A 17,819-nucleotide genomic window follows, 5' to 3' on the forward strand; every position below is an offset into this window, starting at 1 on the left:
TCATGGGCTGGGATTCACATTTATCTAACTGTAAAAGCCCTAGTTACTCTTCAGTTTTCTCAGGTCACGGTCCTGAAGTGCTGATGCAGAAAAGAGGAACAAGAGCTGCAATGAGGGAAGGTCATTGAATGGGCCAGGAGGACAGGATAGTCTAGCATCAAAGGAGGCCATTGCAGCAGGAAGTGACTATTAAGAAAACAAACAGACTTTTGCAGCCAAAAAAAAAAGTTAAATGATAAGAGCTATTTCAGACTAAAGGAGGCTAAATCCTCTAGGTTGAGGTCATTATGAGGAGTGAGAATTTTCCAATATTTAAGAGAGATGAAAAGTAAAGCCTAGACAGGAAGTGACATTCTCTTAAAAAGACATGTTTTAATTCCTAGGCAGAAATATGCATGGATAAGACCAAGAGGCAGGGCCTCTGATAATCATTATTGGTGTTTCCATATCAGCACAACCTAGGAAAATTTTAAATATAGATTCTCGGGCCCTGCCCTAGACCTATCGAAGGGATGAATCAGTTTTGTTTTTAACCAATGCCCCCAGTGTTCTAGATACTCAGGGAAGTCAGGAACCCGCTGCTCAGGCTCTGCAGCTCTCTCCTCTGGATTTATTACCCAGGATTGGCTCATTCTCGTGGCTCCCTGCCAGCATCACTAAGGCACCAGAGGAGGACGGGAGCATTCTCTGTCTTTAGCAATAACCTTGCCTTGAATCTGGGGCAGTGCTCCTCTTAAATAAGCACCTCCACTTCTCCCTCACTCAGGTCTTCTCCCAACACCATTTAATTTCCCACATCTCATCATCACTGCAGGGGAGGCCATGTCTTCTTGTCCAGTGTTTCTGACACTTACCCCTGCTTTCTGTCAATTCCTTCTTTGTATGTATCCTCCATGTTCAGAGGCAGGCAGAGTATAGGTGGTGATTAAGAAGATGACTTTGCAAAAGGCAGGTGACCCTGAGTCCTAGCACTGCTATATAAATCAGTAAGATCTTCAGTGAGCTCTTAAAAAACAAACTCTTGCTTTGTCTGTAAAACAGAAATGATAAAGGAATTCATCTCTAAGAGGATTAAAGAAAATGATTCATGAAGTTTGCTTACCTGACAGAGTACTCAATAACTGGTGGTGGCTATCAAATTTTCATTATATCCTCTTCCTCCTCATTAGGGACTTTTGCCCTAGATAGTAGGCAAAACCAATTAAAGATAGCAGATAAAAAACTCAAGAGTTTGCAAGTATAAAAGCATTCTGTTTTTAGAGCATAAGCTCAGTTGAGATCTATCTATCTAGATATTTATTTATACATACATACCAGCACTGGGCACAGTCAGATGCGCTGGAGGGTGAGAGAATTCACCAGAGCGGGGAGCAGAGCAGGCAGAAGGACTGAAGTACACTGCTGAGGGGAGCAGCGGGCGGCAGGAGAGGTCTGCGCGCCATGTGGACCCTCCTCCGGTGGCTGGGGAGCAAGCCAGGGATCGAACCGGCGCTGCAGAGGCTGCGGGCAGCTTCACAACCCAGCGCTCAACCGCTGCGCCACGGGGAGGCCCGCAGTTGAGATCTTAAGAGAAAGCTATTCTCATTCTTCTTCATTCTGCTGATTCTGAGCCTACATGGCCTTCTCCTAGGAGAGCTCCAGTCACTGCCTCATCTCAAACCACATTTTTCACCGTTCCATGCTACCCTTACTCACTCCCCCCTCCCATTGCCTTTCCCCTTTTCTCCCAGAACTAGATGGAAGGGTGTTAGGGTATATAGCTGGTCAACCACCCCAGGCTGTCTGCAGAGCCTGCAAGCTTTACTGGGCAGAAGGGGATTTTTTTCTTAAAGTTCCCTCTTTTCAGGTGTGTTCAGTAATAATGGCCTGGCAATGGATATCACAGCTAATCTTTGTAAGTTATTTACAGATTACGAAACAACAGATTAACAACTATGTATCAATCAGGATTCAGTTACTGCCAATTTAAGCTCTCTTGGCAACGTTTGCAGAATGAGCCTTAATATGAAGATTAGGTGCTTACATAATTAATGGAAGGGCTGGAGGAACAGGCTTTCCATGGAGCCCCTAGAAATCTCTTCCAGACATCACTATACCTCTGGCACTGTACTTCCTGCAGTTGGGAGACTTTCAGCTGCACAGCTTCTTAGCACCATAGTCTAGTGACTGAGATGCCACCACCCTGCTTGCCAACAGACATAAGTCAAACACCAAGGAACCTGTCTTCTCATTTTCTACCTTCCAGATATCTCCTGAATGTGTCAAATAGGCAGATTTGGGCATCTTCCAGAGCCCGAGCTCCAAGAAAGCCTAGGTATACTAGTTGGGTAGGGCTACCATAGTAAAATACCACACACTGGGATCCTTAAACAACAGAAATTAGTTTTCTCACCAACCTGGAGGCTAGAAGTCTGAGATCAAGCTGTCAGCAGGATTGGTTTCTTCTGCGGCCTCTCCTTGGCTTATAAATGATCACCTTCCTATGTTTTCACGTAGTCGTCCCTCTGTCCAAAGTCTTCTCTTCCTATGAGGACAACAATCATACTGAAGTAGATCACCTCTGCAAAGACCCTGTCTGTCTCCAAATATGGTCACATTCCAAGTTGCTGGGAGTTAGAAATTCACCATAGGAACTTTGGCAGGGACACAATTCAGCTGATAACACTAGGAGATGAAGTTTTTTACTATCCATCTTTGCAATTGAGCAAGGCACACCAGGAGAAGGGCAGAGCAAGTGCTGAACACCAACTAAACCAAGGGGACCTGCAGAGTGCTTACAGCACTTCTCATGGGCTGTGATAAGAGAATGCAGGTACCAAACATTCAGCAAAAGTATTCTTTATATTCTACTCACATGCTTATTTTATCTGATGCTCTTAGCAGTACTTTGAGATGGAAAAGTATTATCCCCATTTTTCCCATGAGAAAATTGAGGCTCAAATAGGCTATGAGTCCTGCCCAGGGCCCCCAGAGCTAGGAAATGGCAGGGACTAGAGTGTGCCCCGTCCTCAGGCCTAATCCTTGAGTCTGTCCCTGGAACAAAATATCCTAGGCATAGTATGAAGGTCATGTCACAAGTTCAAGTAGAGGCTCTAGCAGGTGCACCAGCAAATGTTAAAGGAATGGCCACTACTTAGATCCAGCCCAGTTTTATAAGATTTTGACTTTTCCAGAAATTTCTTTTAAAGTAAAATACTGGCATTTTTCAAATACTAATAATTTAGTGTGTGCACTTGCACGCTCGCACGTAAATTAACCCTGTTTGGGACCCAACCAATCTCAGTCTGGATTTAGCCTGCAGGCTTTGATGGAAAATAGTAAGTATTCATGAGACTAGAAAAATATTTAAGGGCCTGAGTCTGACTCTCTAAAGCCATTTACAAAGATGTTACCTGGTCATATTACCTTGAAATTCTTCTGTTGCTGAGTTTTTCTCATTTCCCACCAAATATGATTTTCATCCTGTTAATGAGCCTGCATTGATCAAATGCTGGCATGTGCATTTAATGATTGGTGCTTTGGTTTGTTCCGCCAGTAGCCCTGTGAGACAGGTATTGCTGTCTGCCCCCTTTAAGAGATGAGGGTGCAGACAAGAAACTAGAGGAAGACATTGATAGTTGAAGACAGGAACGAGGTTGAGTGGAAACTTGGGTTTTCTTGTTTTGTTTTTCAAATCTACTCTTTGCTACAGCCACAAGGGGTGTGTGTTTGTTTGCTGATGAACATTGGCTTCATGCCAGTGATTCAGTTACTGTCCAGGCCATAGTGACTTGTGGTTGTGGGGCTTCCTGGTGCCTTCCATCTAGGGTATGCTCTGTGACACTTTCCATTCTCAGCTCGCTGTCTCCCTGCTTCAGACCCCTTTAAAAAAACTTTAAATGCCCAAATTTCCTTAGTAGCACATCTGGTTCCTAGAAATTCCTAGGAACCTGAGAATTCCAATGAACAACTGCACCAAACCAATGCAAATTACTTGAAAAGCTAAATACTGCATACTTTCATTCAAATCTGTTAGCAACATGTAAACATGAAAAGGAAACAGAATAGCCAGAATTATATCAAAGTGGTGATTTGCACAGGCCTTAGCCCTTCTGGGCTGGATAGAGCACTCAGGATCTCTAGCTGCTGCTTAACAGCAGTGGGAATATTCTTTCTCAGCTTGCAGACAGAAGAGGGGAGGCCTGTTCTCCAGGGCACTATACAGACAGACACCTTCTGCACCAGAGGGGATGTTGCACAAACAGTCAACAAGTCCACAACTCCAGGTCATTAAGTGTCATGGTCACCTTTAAGACCTACATTGTGGACTGTGCAATGACACCCTACGTGCTTGTGAATCGGGTTAATTAGAATTGAACCTTTTTCTCCATGCAATGGATAGTGTGGCTTCTGGGGTCAGAAAGCTCACAAGCTGGGCTAACTTGGAACAAGTTTTTCTAAATTCAGTTGCTTCATCTATAAGACAAGGATGAAATAGCAATATACCTTTCAGGATTACAGTGAAGCTTCATGGACTAGTGCATATGAAAGCAATGTGTGCACACTAAAGTTCCATACAAACATCAGGTGGTGTTTGCCTTGGAAGCTATTCTTGGAGTAAGAATAAAGCAAGCTTTTTATCCACCTAGTAGCACAAACAAACAGTCAGACATCCCTGCCATTGAAGGAAGACCAAAGAAAAGCCTTTGGAGGCAGAGACATTCAGAGATGTTTGTTTCCCAACCTCCTGGTCTGGTCATGGCCCAGACCAGCTGTTGAGGAGATGCAAAGCAGCTGCAAGTTGGGAGGAAGTCCTGAGCTAGACCTCCGGCTCCTATAAATACCTCCCGTTGCTCACTAGTCAGGCAGCAGTGGCCTCCTTGCAGAGACAAGAGGAAGCTCTGCGCTTCCAAGAGGCTCTTTAAATGGAAACAATATAATTTTGATCTGACTTTATTTGTTGCTAGAAGAGGCTTAATAATTGATAAAAAAAAATGTATATAAATACTCAAATACTTTAGGATGTGTACCACGGAAGTCCCTGTTTCTCCCTGAATAGGGAAAGTAAAAAGACTTCTTCCATGGGAAGAATAAAAGGCAAGAGAAAGATTAAAAAAAAAAAACAAAACTGTAAAAGACCATGTCTGTGCCAACATTGGTTTACACAAGGACATGGCAACTATCACTTACAGTTTGGTAGCACATTCTTTAGTAAGTCCTTAAGGCAGTACATTCAAACTAACTTACAATTTGATTTGATGTTAATTTTTTAAACTTCGCCTAAAAAAAAAAAAAGCCTTTTTATAATGGTGCTCACAAGCGCCACTGTCACTGAGGGTCAACCAGCTTTCCATTCAGAACACCTATTTCTGAGTTCCTCATAAACTATCATATTGGGTAGAAGAAATGTTATAATCACCACCTAGATTCTTTGCCGGTGGCCCAATATACAGCTTTTTCTAGGAATGAGTCTCCACTTAGTTGACTTTCCTAAGCTGTTCCTCTTCTACAGCCTGTACAGTCAATTGTGTTTTAACAAATCTCTGAAGCTGTGAAATCACCCATCTTAATTTTATCTACTTTTTCCTTCTGGCTTATTTCACTGAGCATAATTCCTTCTAGTTCCATCCATGTTGCTGCAAATGGCATGAGTTTATCTTTTTTGATTGCTGAATAATATTCCATTATGTATATATGCCACATCTTCTTGATCCAGTCATCTATTGTTGGTTTGGTATCGGATGGTTTCACTTACAGCAGGAATATAAGGGAACCAAATAAGACATCAGTGTAAAAAAATAACAGTGCAAAACACAGCAAAGCAAAAACAAACAATTATAAATCAGAGACATACTGCAGGGGAGGAGGAGGGAGAGGGATCAGAGGGAGGAGCACAAGGGACTGAGGTGATGGTGCACGGGTGCATTGGTGAAGGAAACTCTATGGGGACTACACCTGAGGGGGTGGGGGAAGCAAGTAGTGTTTAAAAATGAACAATCATGTAAAAAATAAAAAATAAAAATTTACCTACTTTTCCCAGTGGGCTAATCCATATGCCAGCAGAGGGCAGGGGACTTAAACTGGATTTGAGTTGAGAACCTGAGAAGAGGTTGACAGGAAGAGGAGCTGGTGGGCCACCAGGCACACAGGAGAGAGGGGTTCCCCGTGGAAGGGAGCAGGAAGCTGTTTAAGTGACCAGAACAGATCCCCTGGGAAGGAGCAGGTCAGAACACAAATGCCAGAATGGGGGAAAGCGGAAAGAAATCCTAAGCTAGCAAGCACGAATTATGGATTGCTAACCGCTTTTAATTGTGACTATAATACAGTCAGGAGGTGAAAAGGTTTTCTATACAGATGTAAAGTTTCTCGCCAATTTTAGAAGGACCAACCCAAGCATTTTACAAATAGAGCCTGGTAGTGGACTTATGGCTCATGGCAACCAGGTGGAGCAGTGACTGTTGCAGTTCTGATCCTGTCAACTGTTGGGCAGTTACAGGAAAACCTGCTCAGGCCTCTGGAAACTTCCAACCTGGAGGCTGAGAAGAGAATGCTTGGGAGTTATTCTCATGCAAAGTGATATTTAAAGTCATTAGAGTGCAGCCTGGAAACCACAGGCAGTTCAGAAAGGGTGTCAAGTTCACATTCTGGAATCTAGGGCCAGTCCTCAGAACCAGTGGGAGCCAGCAGAGGAGCCAAGATTAATCTGCTGCAGGGAAAAAAATAGGGAACCTGCACACTGAATCTACACTGCTCACAGTGAGGCTGCCTCCTGGCTCAGTCCCATTTCTAAGGCTCTGTTAATAAGTGCTTGCCTGGGTGTGCAGAAAGGGGCTGGGCCAGGGGGCTGGGTGTGAACAAAGTCACTGGGAGGAAACCTGGGCCTCTCCTTTGGGTGGGGCAGGGATGACTGAGGAATCTGAGGAAGAAACAGCTAGGTAAGTAAGGACTGTGTTGAAATGAGGTGGCCCAGGGCCTAAGACAGGGCAAGGCCACCCTGCCCTGCCACATGGCTCTCCTCCCAGTTTCCTACACTGCTGGGGCTTCCTTTATTCTCAGGGAATCTGAGAATCAGAGCCTTTCCATTCTGTGCTGACACTAGAGTACAGCAGAATTGCCTAGGCCTGATGCCCAGATCCAGTCAATCAAAACCCTTGAGTTCCTTAACCAGGGGAGACAGACAGGTACACAGAGAATTCAATTCATCCTGCTGGGTGTGACCCAAGAATAAAATAGCAGCTGCTTGTTTATGGAATGCCTTGGTCCAATGCTCATGCTACTTGTGTATCAACGGATTGACTCCTCAAAAACAACCCTAAGAGGCGGGTAATAGTGTCCTTATATTACAACTAAGAAAACTTGGGCAATCTCAGAGAGGCTAAATAACCTGCCAGTTTCCACCCAGCTACTAAATGGCAGAGCCAGTCTCTAAGCCCAGGCATGTGAAGCTTGCTGATTGTGTGCAGGACTTTGAAATCCAGCCCCGTTAAAGCCATTCTGTTTGTGCATTTGGCCCAAAGCTGTCTCCGATCTCAGAGGGTACAAGCCCTCCTCACGTCCTTGCACTTGAAAGCATACACATGAGGGATACTGTGGAAGCCATGCTTCATCCAGCTGCAGCCCCTCCAGAAGGTTGAGTCACCCCGAGTTGATTGCACCATTGCTTTGTGCTGGGGAAGCATACCTACTGTCCACCTGCTCCTCAGTCATAAAACTGCCACATCAGAGCTCGGCCTGCCAGCTCCACATTTCCTATAGTCTCCACCTTCCCGAGAAAGAACATCACTCATGGCAGGACACCCAGCCTGCCTTCTCTTTATAATATGCTATTGGACAACCAGACAGGTCAAAGCTCAAGGAACAGGATATTTTCTTTTGCTTTTCACTAGATGGCTAGGGAGAGGAGAACAGGGCAGCTGAGAATTGAAGGACAGTCTAGAGAGATGGACTGATTAAAAAAAAAAAAAAAACAGAACAACTTTCTCAGGATTTAACCTGTGGATCCATCATTTAGTCTTTCAGCTGAAAGGTTCCCACTTTTTCCTGAATAAAGGTTTCCTTATCTGCTCAACTAACATTCTCCAAATGATTCTAAATCACGATAGCACCTAAAAATGTATCCTTTGTGCAAAGTTCTCCAGAGGCGCTCTTTTCTGTTGCCAGGACTTGCATCAGTGTAATAGTTGGGTAAGACAGCCAAAATGAAATAAAAGCAAACCTTCTAGAGTACACAGCAGTAATACTAAACTGCACGTGTAACATGGGCTCTGGTTATACATGTTCACGTTTGCTGGAGGCCCCTAACCACTGCCAATGTTTCTTATGTTGGTTTCCTCTTAGAAAATCCTAGAAAAAGCTACTTTTATACTGTGGTATATAGTTCAACTACTAGTACTAGCTTTCTGCAAACCAAAGATTTATAAAGGTACTCAAATGAAGAACAAGATGACACAACCTAGACTGTTGAGAGGCATTTTAGTGATTACCTGATAGAGGTCATGGTGACTGGAATGGGCAACCTTGTACCCCAAAGGAACACAAAGCATTGTGATTGTTTAAACAATTTAAAGATAACTGTTACTCACCTTTAAAAGCTATTCTCTTCAGAGCCTCCCTGGTGGCGCAGGGCTAAGTCTCAGGACTATCACCAGCCACTGCAGCATGAGTTTGATCCCCAGCCAGGGAGCTGACCCACATAGCACAGCAGACCTCTCCTGTCTTGCCCACTGTACCCCTCAGCAGTGTATTTCAGTAGAACCACCTGTTCTGCTCCCCACTCTGTCTCTGGTGAATCCTCTCACCCCTGCATCTCTGGTCTAGACCCCAGTTCTTGTATGCATAAATAAATCCTTAAAAAAAAAAACCAATTCTCTTCAGATTTCAGGTAGAAGTAGTAACTGAAGATGTCAAGCAAAACAGCAACCACCAACAACATTGCCCAGGCAAGGAGAACTGTGCAACAGTTAAGACTAGAAGCCTCTATTGAAAGAATAAAGGTAAGAAGACTTGATTGGATTTCTTCCTGACAGTTCCCACTGCTCTGCAAAGGCTAGACCACATTTCAGAGAAGGTAATGCCAACTAAATCAGCATGGGGGAATTTTTCCTCAGTCTCAGTACCTTGGCTTTCATTTCTACCTAACACAGACCTTATTTCTAAAGCACTGGGGAGCCAAAGTATATGAGTTAGCTTCTCCGAACAGAAAATCTAAAGCCCTGGACAGGATTTCCTGAGGGAACATGGTCAAGTGCTGTTATCACTGTTCTGCACTGGGACATGGGTTCCAGGTGGACTTCATAAACATCCTCGTCATCCCTCTGGAATTTATGAAGTGTTCTAGAGTTACCAGTGCAGCTGAGGTAGCCTTGCACAAGATGTCAACAACTGGGGTCTCCTTTTTAGGAAAATGTGACTTTTTCAATGTGTATAGGCTCTAATGTTTAGGAAAATGTGACTTTTTCAATGTGTATAGGCTCTAATGACCACACTGTGCACCCAGGGTGAGTAATGTTCACTTTAGTTGAGGTCTGGAAGCAACCAGAAGGCATTTATTAGGTCATCTGACTTGGAAATCTTCCTCCCCTCCCCCCACCACCCCCAAAATCCCAAGAGAGAACTAGGCAGTGAGTGCCCTTGGAATGTTGTGAGTAATGCTGTTTCCTAGAAACTGAAGCAGCCACCTGAGAAATTCCTCTGGGTCTGGAGATAGTCTGCAAAACACGAGGCTGTATGGATGGGCTCAGCTGCCCCATGCTCCTCACCTAAGGACCCAGGCCTGATTATGACAAGTAGTCTCCCATGCAGACTTCTGAACAGGGCATAGCATTTTTCCATTTCTTACTCATGCCAGAGTGAGGCACTGCATCTTCCCATGCTGGTTTTCTACCTTGTTTTCTTTCCCCAAGCCCTATTTTTGACAAGATTATTGCTCTTATAACTTTTGAAGTTCTACTAGAACCTGGCTCTATTCTGAGTTTTGGCTCCAAGCCCATAACAGGAGAATGTTAAAACACAGAAGTGAGATATCTTACACCGATATCTCCTGACCCCTAACAACAAATGCAAGCTTCCAGAAGAATTCTAACAACAAATATCACATTTACTCTACCAGGATTCAGTTTGCCACATTTGCTTTCTCTATACATGTACACACGTACAACACATTATTTTCTTTAAACCACTTGAAAGTTATTTGCAAACATTGCGGACTCTTCACCCCAAAATAGTTCACCATCTATCTCCTAAATACAAAGGCATTCTTCTATCTAACCACTGCATATTATAACATTCGGGATCATCTAATATAGCACTGTCCATATTTGAAGAACCCAAGCCACTCATTTTGCCATATGGCCCTCACTTTGGATGTCATTGTTTGCTGATGATTAGATTCTGGCTAAAAATGTTTCTGCAGGGATGCTAGTTAGCTGGTGGTGTGTCATCAGGACTTGCTCTCTGAGAAATATGATGTCACGTTTTCTGATCATGACATCTAATTGCTTGGGTAAGGAAGGCCTTATCTGCCCAATTTCTCCATTTAAAGGAACTTTTCCCTTTTTAAGAAGTAGTCTGGGAACGATACTTTGAGACTGGCTATCCTGTTCCCCAGCAGGCTTTCAGTCAATGGGTTAGCATTCAAATACACTTCTGAAGTTTGTAAATAGTTTTTTCCCTTGTTTGTTTTATATTTGGTTTGTCTATTCATCAGGTTTCAAAGGCATCAGCGGACCTCATGTCCTACTGTGAGGAGCATGCCAGGAGCGACCCTTTGCTGATAGGAATACCAACTTCAGAAAACCCTTTCAAGGATAAAAAAACTTGCATCATCTTATAGAGGAAAGTGAAACAGTGCCTCGCCTCTTCTCAAAGCAAATTACGAGCAGCTCCTTGAAGAGATTTACTTCAGCTTTGGTAACCACTGCTAATAACTAAAATGCTCTTAACTTGGAATCATGGACTCTGAAGTCTTTATTTCCCAAGTTGCCCTTTCTCTGAAATTCCTATACTTATTTAATAACAATCTTGTTTTCCATTTGAAAACTATGGTGTCTCATTGGGTTACCACTTAAGGAAAGTTGGTCTGGGCCTTAAAAAAAAAAAAAAAAAAAAAAAAAACTGAATAACTTTACTCCTAAAACCTTTATATCCTAGTATGTTCTTAATAGGATTATCCCAGCCTGTGCAGTCTACACTCATAAGGAGTGTTGTGTGTATATATATGTCTTTGTGTACACACATCAAAGCTTATTTCCTTGTAAAAACGTCCCTCTCTCCATACCACCATATCCTCAACTCCAGAAGTTAAATACCTTTATTGTGAGCTATGTGTATGGAAGTAGAATAAAAACATTCTTTTCATAGTTATTGCAAAAGAAGAAAGAACATCCTAAAGGTTATATTTATTATAATCTAGTAATAGTCTTTGTAGTCAACTAATGAATTCATCTCTCTTCTCGAAATCTCGCTGACTTCTTAGGCTATAATAAACTGTGCCAACTAAAATGTAAAGTCTGAACTAAAAGCCACTTTATAATATGAGGTATTAATTCACAAAAGGCCTCTGGGCATCATTGTTCCTGAATCAAGATGAGACCCTAAGGGAGGACCCATGGTTCATGTTCTCTAGATTAGGGATAGGCACCTCAGAAATTTCCACCCTAATGGCTGGAGTGAGATAGTGCACAGGAGCCCACCCAAGAGAGGAGCAGAAATGTGTGAAAACCAGCTGCTCTTGGCCTGACTTCATGACATAGCTCTGTCTCTGCCTTCCCTTTATCTTTTCTCTGCTGCCAGATATCTATGCTCAAAGGTTGTGTTCACCACCCTAGCCTCAACTGGGTGGAACACTATGGGATGAAACCATAACAAAAGGTATCAAGACGTATCTGCAGCGTTATCCCTACCTTGTCCGCAGAGCATCTGTGAGAGGAATACAGGCCACCCTGACCCAAGGGTCTCAGCAGCTGGTACTGGGCTCCTTGATTATCCTCAGGGCATGAATGCAGCCCTCACCTCCTCCATTTTCCAGTGGGGATCCCCAAAAAAGAATGCCCTATGGCAGGAGGGTATTGAAACTTTATCAGAGGAAGAGAGTCCTTTCTTCACTTACTTCAGGGCCTAATCCATTCACAAGAACTTTGGAAATTTTAATTTTCAGTTTATTAAAGATTTATTCTTAAAGGAGGATTTAATCCCAAGAAGGAATTATTTACAATTTGCCCTAGTCCTGTACAATCGTGCCCTGCAGACAAGCCCTTTTCAAAACCTAATGTCTGGACTTTGAGAATTATGCTAATTTTGGTGAATAAATGCAAGTACTGTTTCTTCACGTCACCTACAAACTGGGCCTTGCAAACTGTCTCCTCTCTTCCAAGACCATATGAAAATCATGCCACCATTATAACATCTCATCACCTACCACTCCATTCTGCAATACACCCAATTTGCAAGTAAATTATAGGCAACAATTAAGAGCGATAACTTTTACCTTTCAAAAGGTAAAACTTGAGACATATACTAAAAGACAACTTTACATTTACTGCTTCACTGAATGAGACATTTTTATAAGTATATTTTTCTACTGATAGTTTCAGAACATCAATTTTCCTTTCACTTTGATTTTTAACATGTTTCTTTAAATATTTATAAAGCCGCCTGCTACAGAATGTTTTCATGAAATTACTTTTATTATACAGTTGTAGGCACATTTTTTGTAGCAAGCATAGTTTATGCTTTCATACTAAAACATTCTGTTACCTAACAAAAGAAATATGTTTTGCTATATATTTGTTAATATGCTTGCAGTGATAAGGTATGGACTTGAGGTCCCAGGAGATTTCATTTTATTTTCACTGGCCAGACATAAAGGCTATGAATATAAATATTATGTAATTTCCTATCCAGGTGTAGGGCATGTTCAAGAAAAGTGGAATCAAATCCTTTGATGCTGAACCCTAACTGTTGATTTACTTATAACTCGACGTCTATGTGGGAAAATATAATATATGTATACATATGTGATATGCAGAAGTCACTTTTATTTATCAGGCTTTATTCTACTTATGAAGCCACAGTTAAACTGTTTTACAGCAGCTGGTTTATGATAATGATAGACAAATGCCCAGTGTGTGTTTTTTTCCCCCCTACCTACTACTATATTAATCACACTCATTAATCACTTATATGAGCAATTTCTTGGCTTCAGATCTATGAAGCCATTTAAGTATGTACAATATATTTTGTCCTTAATGCTGCTTATTTTCATTCTTCTATCTTCATTAGTTTATCATAAATCTGTCCAGTTAAGGCCTCAGGACCATAAGATTTGCTAGACGGAACTTCATGACTCCAGTTTTTTATAGAGAAAACACTTTGTATACTAGGCAGTTCACAAGCCATAGGTTCTAGCTATTTTTTAAATTTCCTTACCTTATTCAATTCAGAAGTGCCATACTTATCTTTTAAAGACCTGATTTGCTTCCTCTCTGTTTGGACTGTTTTGTATTTTACTAATCTTTAAACTATCAAAAAAAAAATACCAATGATTTAGTAATTTTTAGGCATAGGTTAGATCATGGAGGATGTGCCAAACCTTCCCTCTAGCTGCCTTCTCCTCAACCAATTTACAACTAAGCTAGTATCATTTGAGTGATTCCTCTGAATTTTGATTTAAAATCTACTTAGGTCCCCCAAGAAGTGAACTCTAGTGCATGTCCTTTCTTGGTAAAATAAATAACCCAGTTTCTTTTGAATTGTGTTCGTTTCTTCTATGGTAGACCTGTTGATAAAACTACATTGACTCAAATAGAATTATATGTATATTAAAATAGAGCACTTACCTAAAATTGGGCGGCCTAGATTTTAGCCTCGGATCACTTTCTAGCCAATCCTGTGTCGCTGTATCATGTGACTTTGGACAAAGCAGTTCCTCTCTCTGGGCCTCCATTTCACCATCTGAAAAATGAGAGGCTTTTAGTAGATGATGGCTGAGCTCCCTCCCTGCTCTCAGATGCCTCAGTCCAATGCCTACCCCTCTACTGGTCCTGCCAACATGTTGGTGCTATAAGCTGCTTCAAATATAAAATTGGTTTGTCTATAGCATATGCTCATTTAATAGTTTATGAAAGACCATTTTGTTATACAGCTTTTCCCCCTAATTTTATGAACTTGATTACTGTAATGTTTTTTAGCCATGTAACTATAAACATTCTCTTGATGTGTCTCAGTAAATTTGCATTTGATATATAATTGATGGAATTTTGTTAAAATTCTTTGGCTACTCATCTGTCCAGCACCTTATTAACCTAAACACTGTGATCATTGTTTGCAAACCTGTCCTATGAAAAGAATAAAATCATTTACTTCACAGCTAACATTCACAATATTTCAAAGAAGTTTCATTAAAAGCACCATTGCTGTATTTACTGGGTCATTGCCTCGTTGCTATCCTGTCCATGTATTGTTCAGTAAATTGACCAATTCTCTTCCTTTTTTCATTCATTTTAGTTAACATTTTCTGTGCACCTGCTGAGAGCCAGGTGTGGAAAATAAAGCTCTGATGACGCTCAAATGAATAAAGCTTACAACCCCAGAAAGGTGGGGATGACACGTTCAAATTCACAATTATTGTGCTGTGTAAGAAGTGCTGTAGCTCAGGTGAACACAAGGAAAGCCCAGAGGAAGGAGGCACTGGCTCTACTTTAATGAAGCCCAAAAAGCTGCCCAAGGGAGGTGGTGTTGAACTAGGTTCCTGAAAGAAAAAGAAGGCTACACGCATTGGAATGCAATCTTGGGAGAAAATGGCAAAGGAAAAAGGTGTGCTCAAAACTAGCATGCAGAGTGTCACTCAATCTACTTGTCTGTCCTGCAAGCACCAGGAAGGCAGCAGAGTGACGTAATGTTCCCTCTTTATGGAGGGTTGTTTCTCATCCTGAGACCCAGCTGTGACCATGAAAACAGATAACACATGGGAAGCTCATCAGACTCAAGATGACTCAGATTCACCAAGTATTTGCCAAAGGTACCTGACCTTCTCAACCCTTTCCCCCCAGCCTGGGATTCTCACAGAAAAGGGAGGACAGCACATTAAATTAGTTAAATGATGACCACCTGCTTATGAACTGGGTGAACTACACAGATAGTCCCTGCTTCTGAGAATCACTATTCACATACTACAAAGGGGAGTATAAGATAGCAACTCAGGCCTTTCTGGGAAAGGACTGAAGAATCGAGATATCTTGATCGTGAAAAATGGGTAGCAACTGAAAAGCACTTTCACTGATTCAGACCAAATGATCAGAAGTTCTTTCAATGGAAGATGATTGTATTAGGGATGGTAGATGGGATTGGGTAGAAGGGAGTTCAAAACAAGGTAAGGGGCTGGAGGATAATGAGACTAAAAAGAAGAGATACCATGTAAGTAAACATGACAGATGAACACCTTTGTGTTCTGAATAAGGAACTCAAGCCTGCACACAGGGCCTCCCTAGTTGCACAGGGGTTAAAGACACAGCGCTATCAAGCTATATGCAGCCACTGCAGCACGAGTTCAATCCCCTGCCAGCCAGGGAGCTACCCACATGGCACAGCAGACCTCTCCTGTCTCGCCCACTGCTACCCTCAGCAGTGTATTTCAGTAGATCTGCCTGTTCTGCTCCCCTCTCTCTCTGGTGAATCCTCTCGCCCCCTGCACCTCTGGCCTATACCCCAGTTCTTGTATGCACAAATAATTAAATAAAAACCTGCAGACAACAGTGGGAGTTTAATATAGAAACTCATGTCATATAGCCTTTCAATTCTCTTCCTCCCTCCTCCTCAGGACCAGGTTTATACTTTTTTGGCTTCTCTCTCCCACCATGTTTGCAAGACCTGGTTCCACAATCACCTCTAGCCTTCTAGACCATTCTCACCATTAGCATGGCTGTCGCCTTTTCAGAGCAGGGTTAGAGTTACTCTACCACTGTGAGCAGCAAACAACCTTTGCCTTCGAACGAGTACTTCTGCTTCTCTAATTACTGTCTCCTTATCTGAGTCATGCACTGCTATCTTAAGTTGTTTAACTGTAAACTATCCCTGGCCAGCAAACACGTACAGTCATTTCAAGAACCCTCACCTAGTTATCAATTTTTTCAGAAACCACTATTTTCTCTGCTCCGAAAGAAAATAACACCCAAGTAAATTCATCCAAAAGTGCTAATGACTTAATTTATTAGTCTATCAAAGACAGCTGACATTAGAAAATACAAATATGAAGAGCAATGCTGAATACAAGAGTACAATTCATAGTGCTGAAGGTATCATTGAGAATTTTATATGTATTTACATGCATTTTAATGCTTTGTGCATTCCAATACCCCATACTTCTTCCTAGATAACCTATTCAATTATACAAATAATTGAGATGGTTGAGATATTTAATGGTAAAATCTCAGGTTTGAAAGTCTAAAATTGGCAGCTGAGGCATCTGTTGTCTGTTACTTCTGGTCTCTAGATCCAGTCAGCCCCATCCTTCTACCCTGCTTCATGGTAACAGTTCTATCCACAGTGAGACCTTAAATCTAGTCCTGACATAGTACATTACCACGCAAAATCCCAATGACCCTATGGATTCATAAATTGGTATGCTGGTGGCCAGCAGAAGGATGCGCTCACAGAGCAAATATGGACAGGAGTTCCTGCTCTGTACCAGGTACTGACTGTCTCAGTCATTAATGTCCCTAAGATCAGGGTAATGATAACAAAGTTGACAATGTGAGATGTAGATAGTGCATAAATTTAACTTTTTATTAATTTTTTTAAACAAGCATTATCATTTAAGGTTATAGTCACTTGTGCTATTTTTTTTAAGATTTATTTTATTTATTTATTTATACAAGAACTGGGGTGCAGGCCAGATGCACGGGAGGGTGAGAGGATTCACCAGAGACAGAGCAGGGAACAGAACAGGCAAACAGGCAGACTAACGAAATACACTGCTGAGGGGAGCAGCGGGAGAGACAGGAGAGGTCTGCCACACTATGTGGGACCCTCGCCGGCCGGCCAGGCCGGGATCAAACAAGCGCTGTCAAGGCTGACAGCTTCACAGTGCTGCACTCAACTGCCTGCGCCACCAAGGGAAGCCCACTTTTTATTAATTTTAAATTTTGTGAATTGTATATTTTAACATATATTAGGAAACTAGAATAAACAAGTTGTGATGTAAAGATTCCTTCTAAGATTTAAATAAAAAATAATCCAATTTAGATTTCCAAAAGTGTAAGTAAGTAGTAGCACCATGTGTACCAAGGCAAGCACTGCTTGGGAGAACCGCTTCCAAGAACCATCCATGTGCTGCAGATTGCTACAGTTTCTAACTTGAAATATTTTCCCATGGCCAATGCATTAGAATTGCTTTGTTCAAAATAAACCCCTTTTAGATCTAACATCAGTGAAGTATGTTTCAATATGGTCTATAGAACATCTGTCCTTTCAGACATTTGTGCAAGGTACTGGGGAAAGGGACCTCAGCGTGACACGGGACTGGGCACATTTAAGACTCACAACTCTCTGAAGGCACGTATATGTAATTTAGCTCCATCCTACAGAGGAACTTGACTCAAAGAAATGTGCATGAGCCTGCAACCTAAGAAGTACAGATGCTAAGTTTAAACACCTTGGTTAACCAGACTACCGTGTATGGACTGCCTTCATACTTGTAGCATGGTTTGAACATGCACTTACTGTCTCCTTATCTGAGTCTTACCTTATCTGTGGGGAAGACAAAATAACTTTGGCTGTTTTAAAACTAATAAAATAGGGAAGATGAGCAAGTGAGTTCTTCAGTAACCAAGAGTGCAATGTCCTAG

The 17,819-nt window shown here is 41.9% G+C and overlaps 1 protein-coding gene across 1 annotated transcript in view; it reads left to right on the plus strand.

Annotated features, from left to right (window-relative positions):
- GNG12 (G protein subunit gamma 12) overlaps nt 1–14,770 on the plus strand; it is a 160,175-nt gene extending 145,405 nt beyond the window's left edge. The window contains exons 2-3 of the mRNA XM_037500527.2: nt 8,854–8,972; nt 10,685–14,770. Of these exons, the coding sequence (XP_037356424.1) occupies nt 8,880–8,972; nt 10,685–10,810 (219 nt within the window). The 5' untranslated portion in view covers nt 8,854–8,879 and the 3' untranslated portion in view covers nt 10,811–14,770. The remainder of the gene's footprint in view (nt 1–8,853; nt 8,973–10,684) is intronic.
- Nucleotides 14,771–17,819: the final 3,049 nt, after the last annotated feature.

The sequence above is a fragment of the Talpa occidentalis genome, unplaced genomic scaffold, assembly GCF_014898055.3.
Source record: "Talpa occidentalis isolate TD23 unplaced genomic scaffold, MPIMG_talOcc4v2.1 talOcc4.9, whole genome shotgun sequence".
NCBI lineage: Eukaryota > Metazoa > Chordata > Mammalia > Eulipotyphla > Talpidae > Talpa > Talpa occidentalis.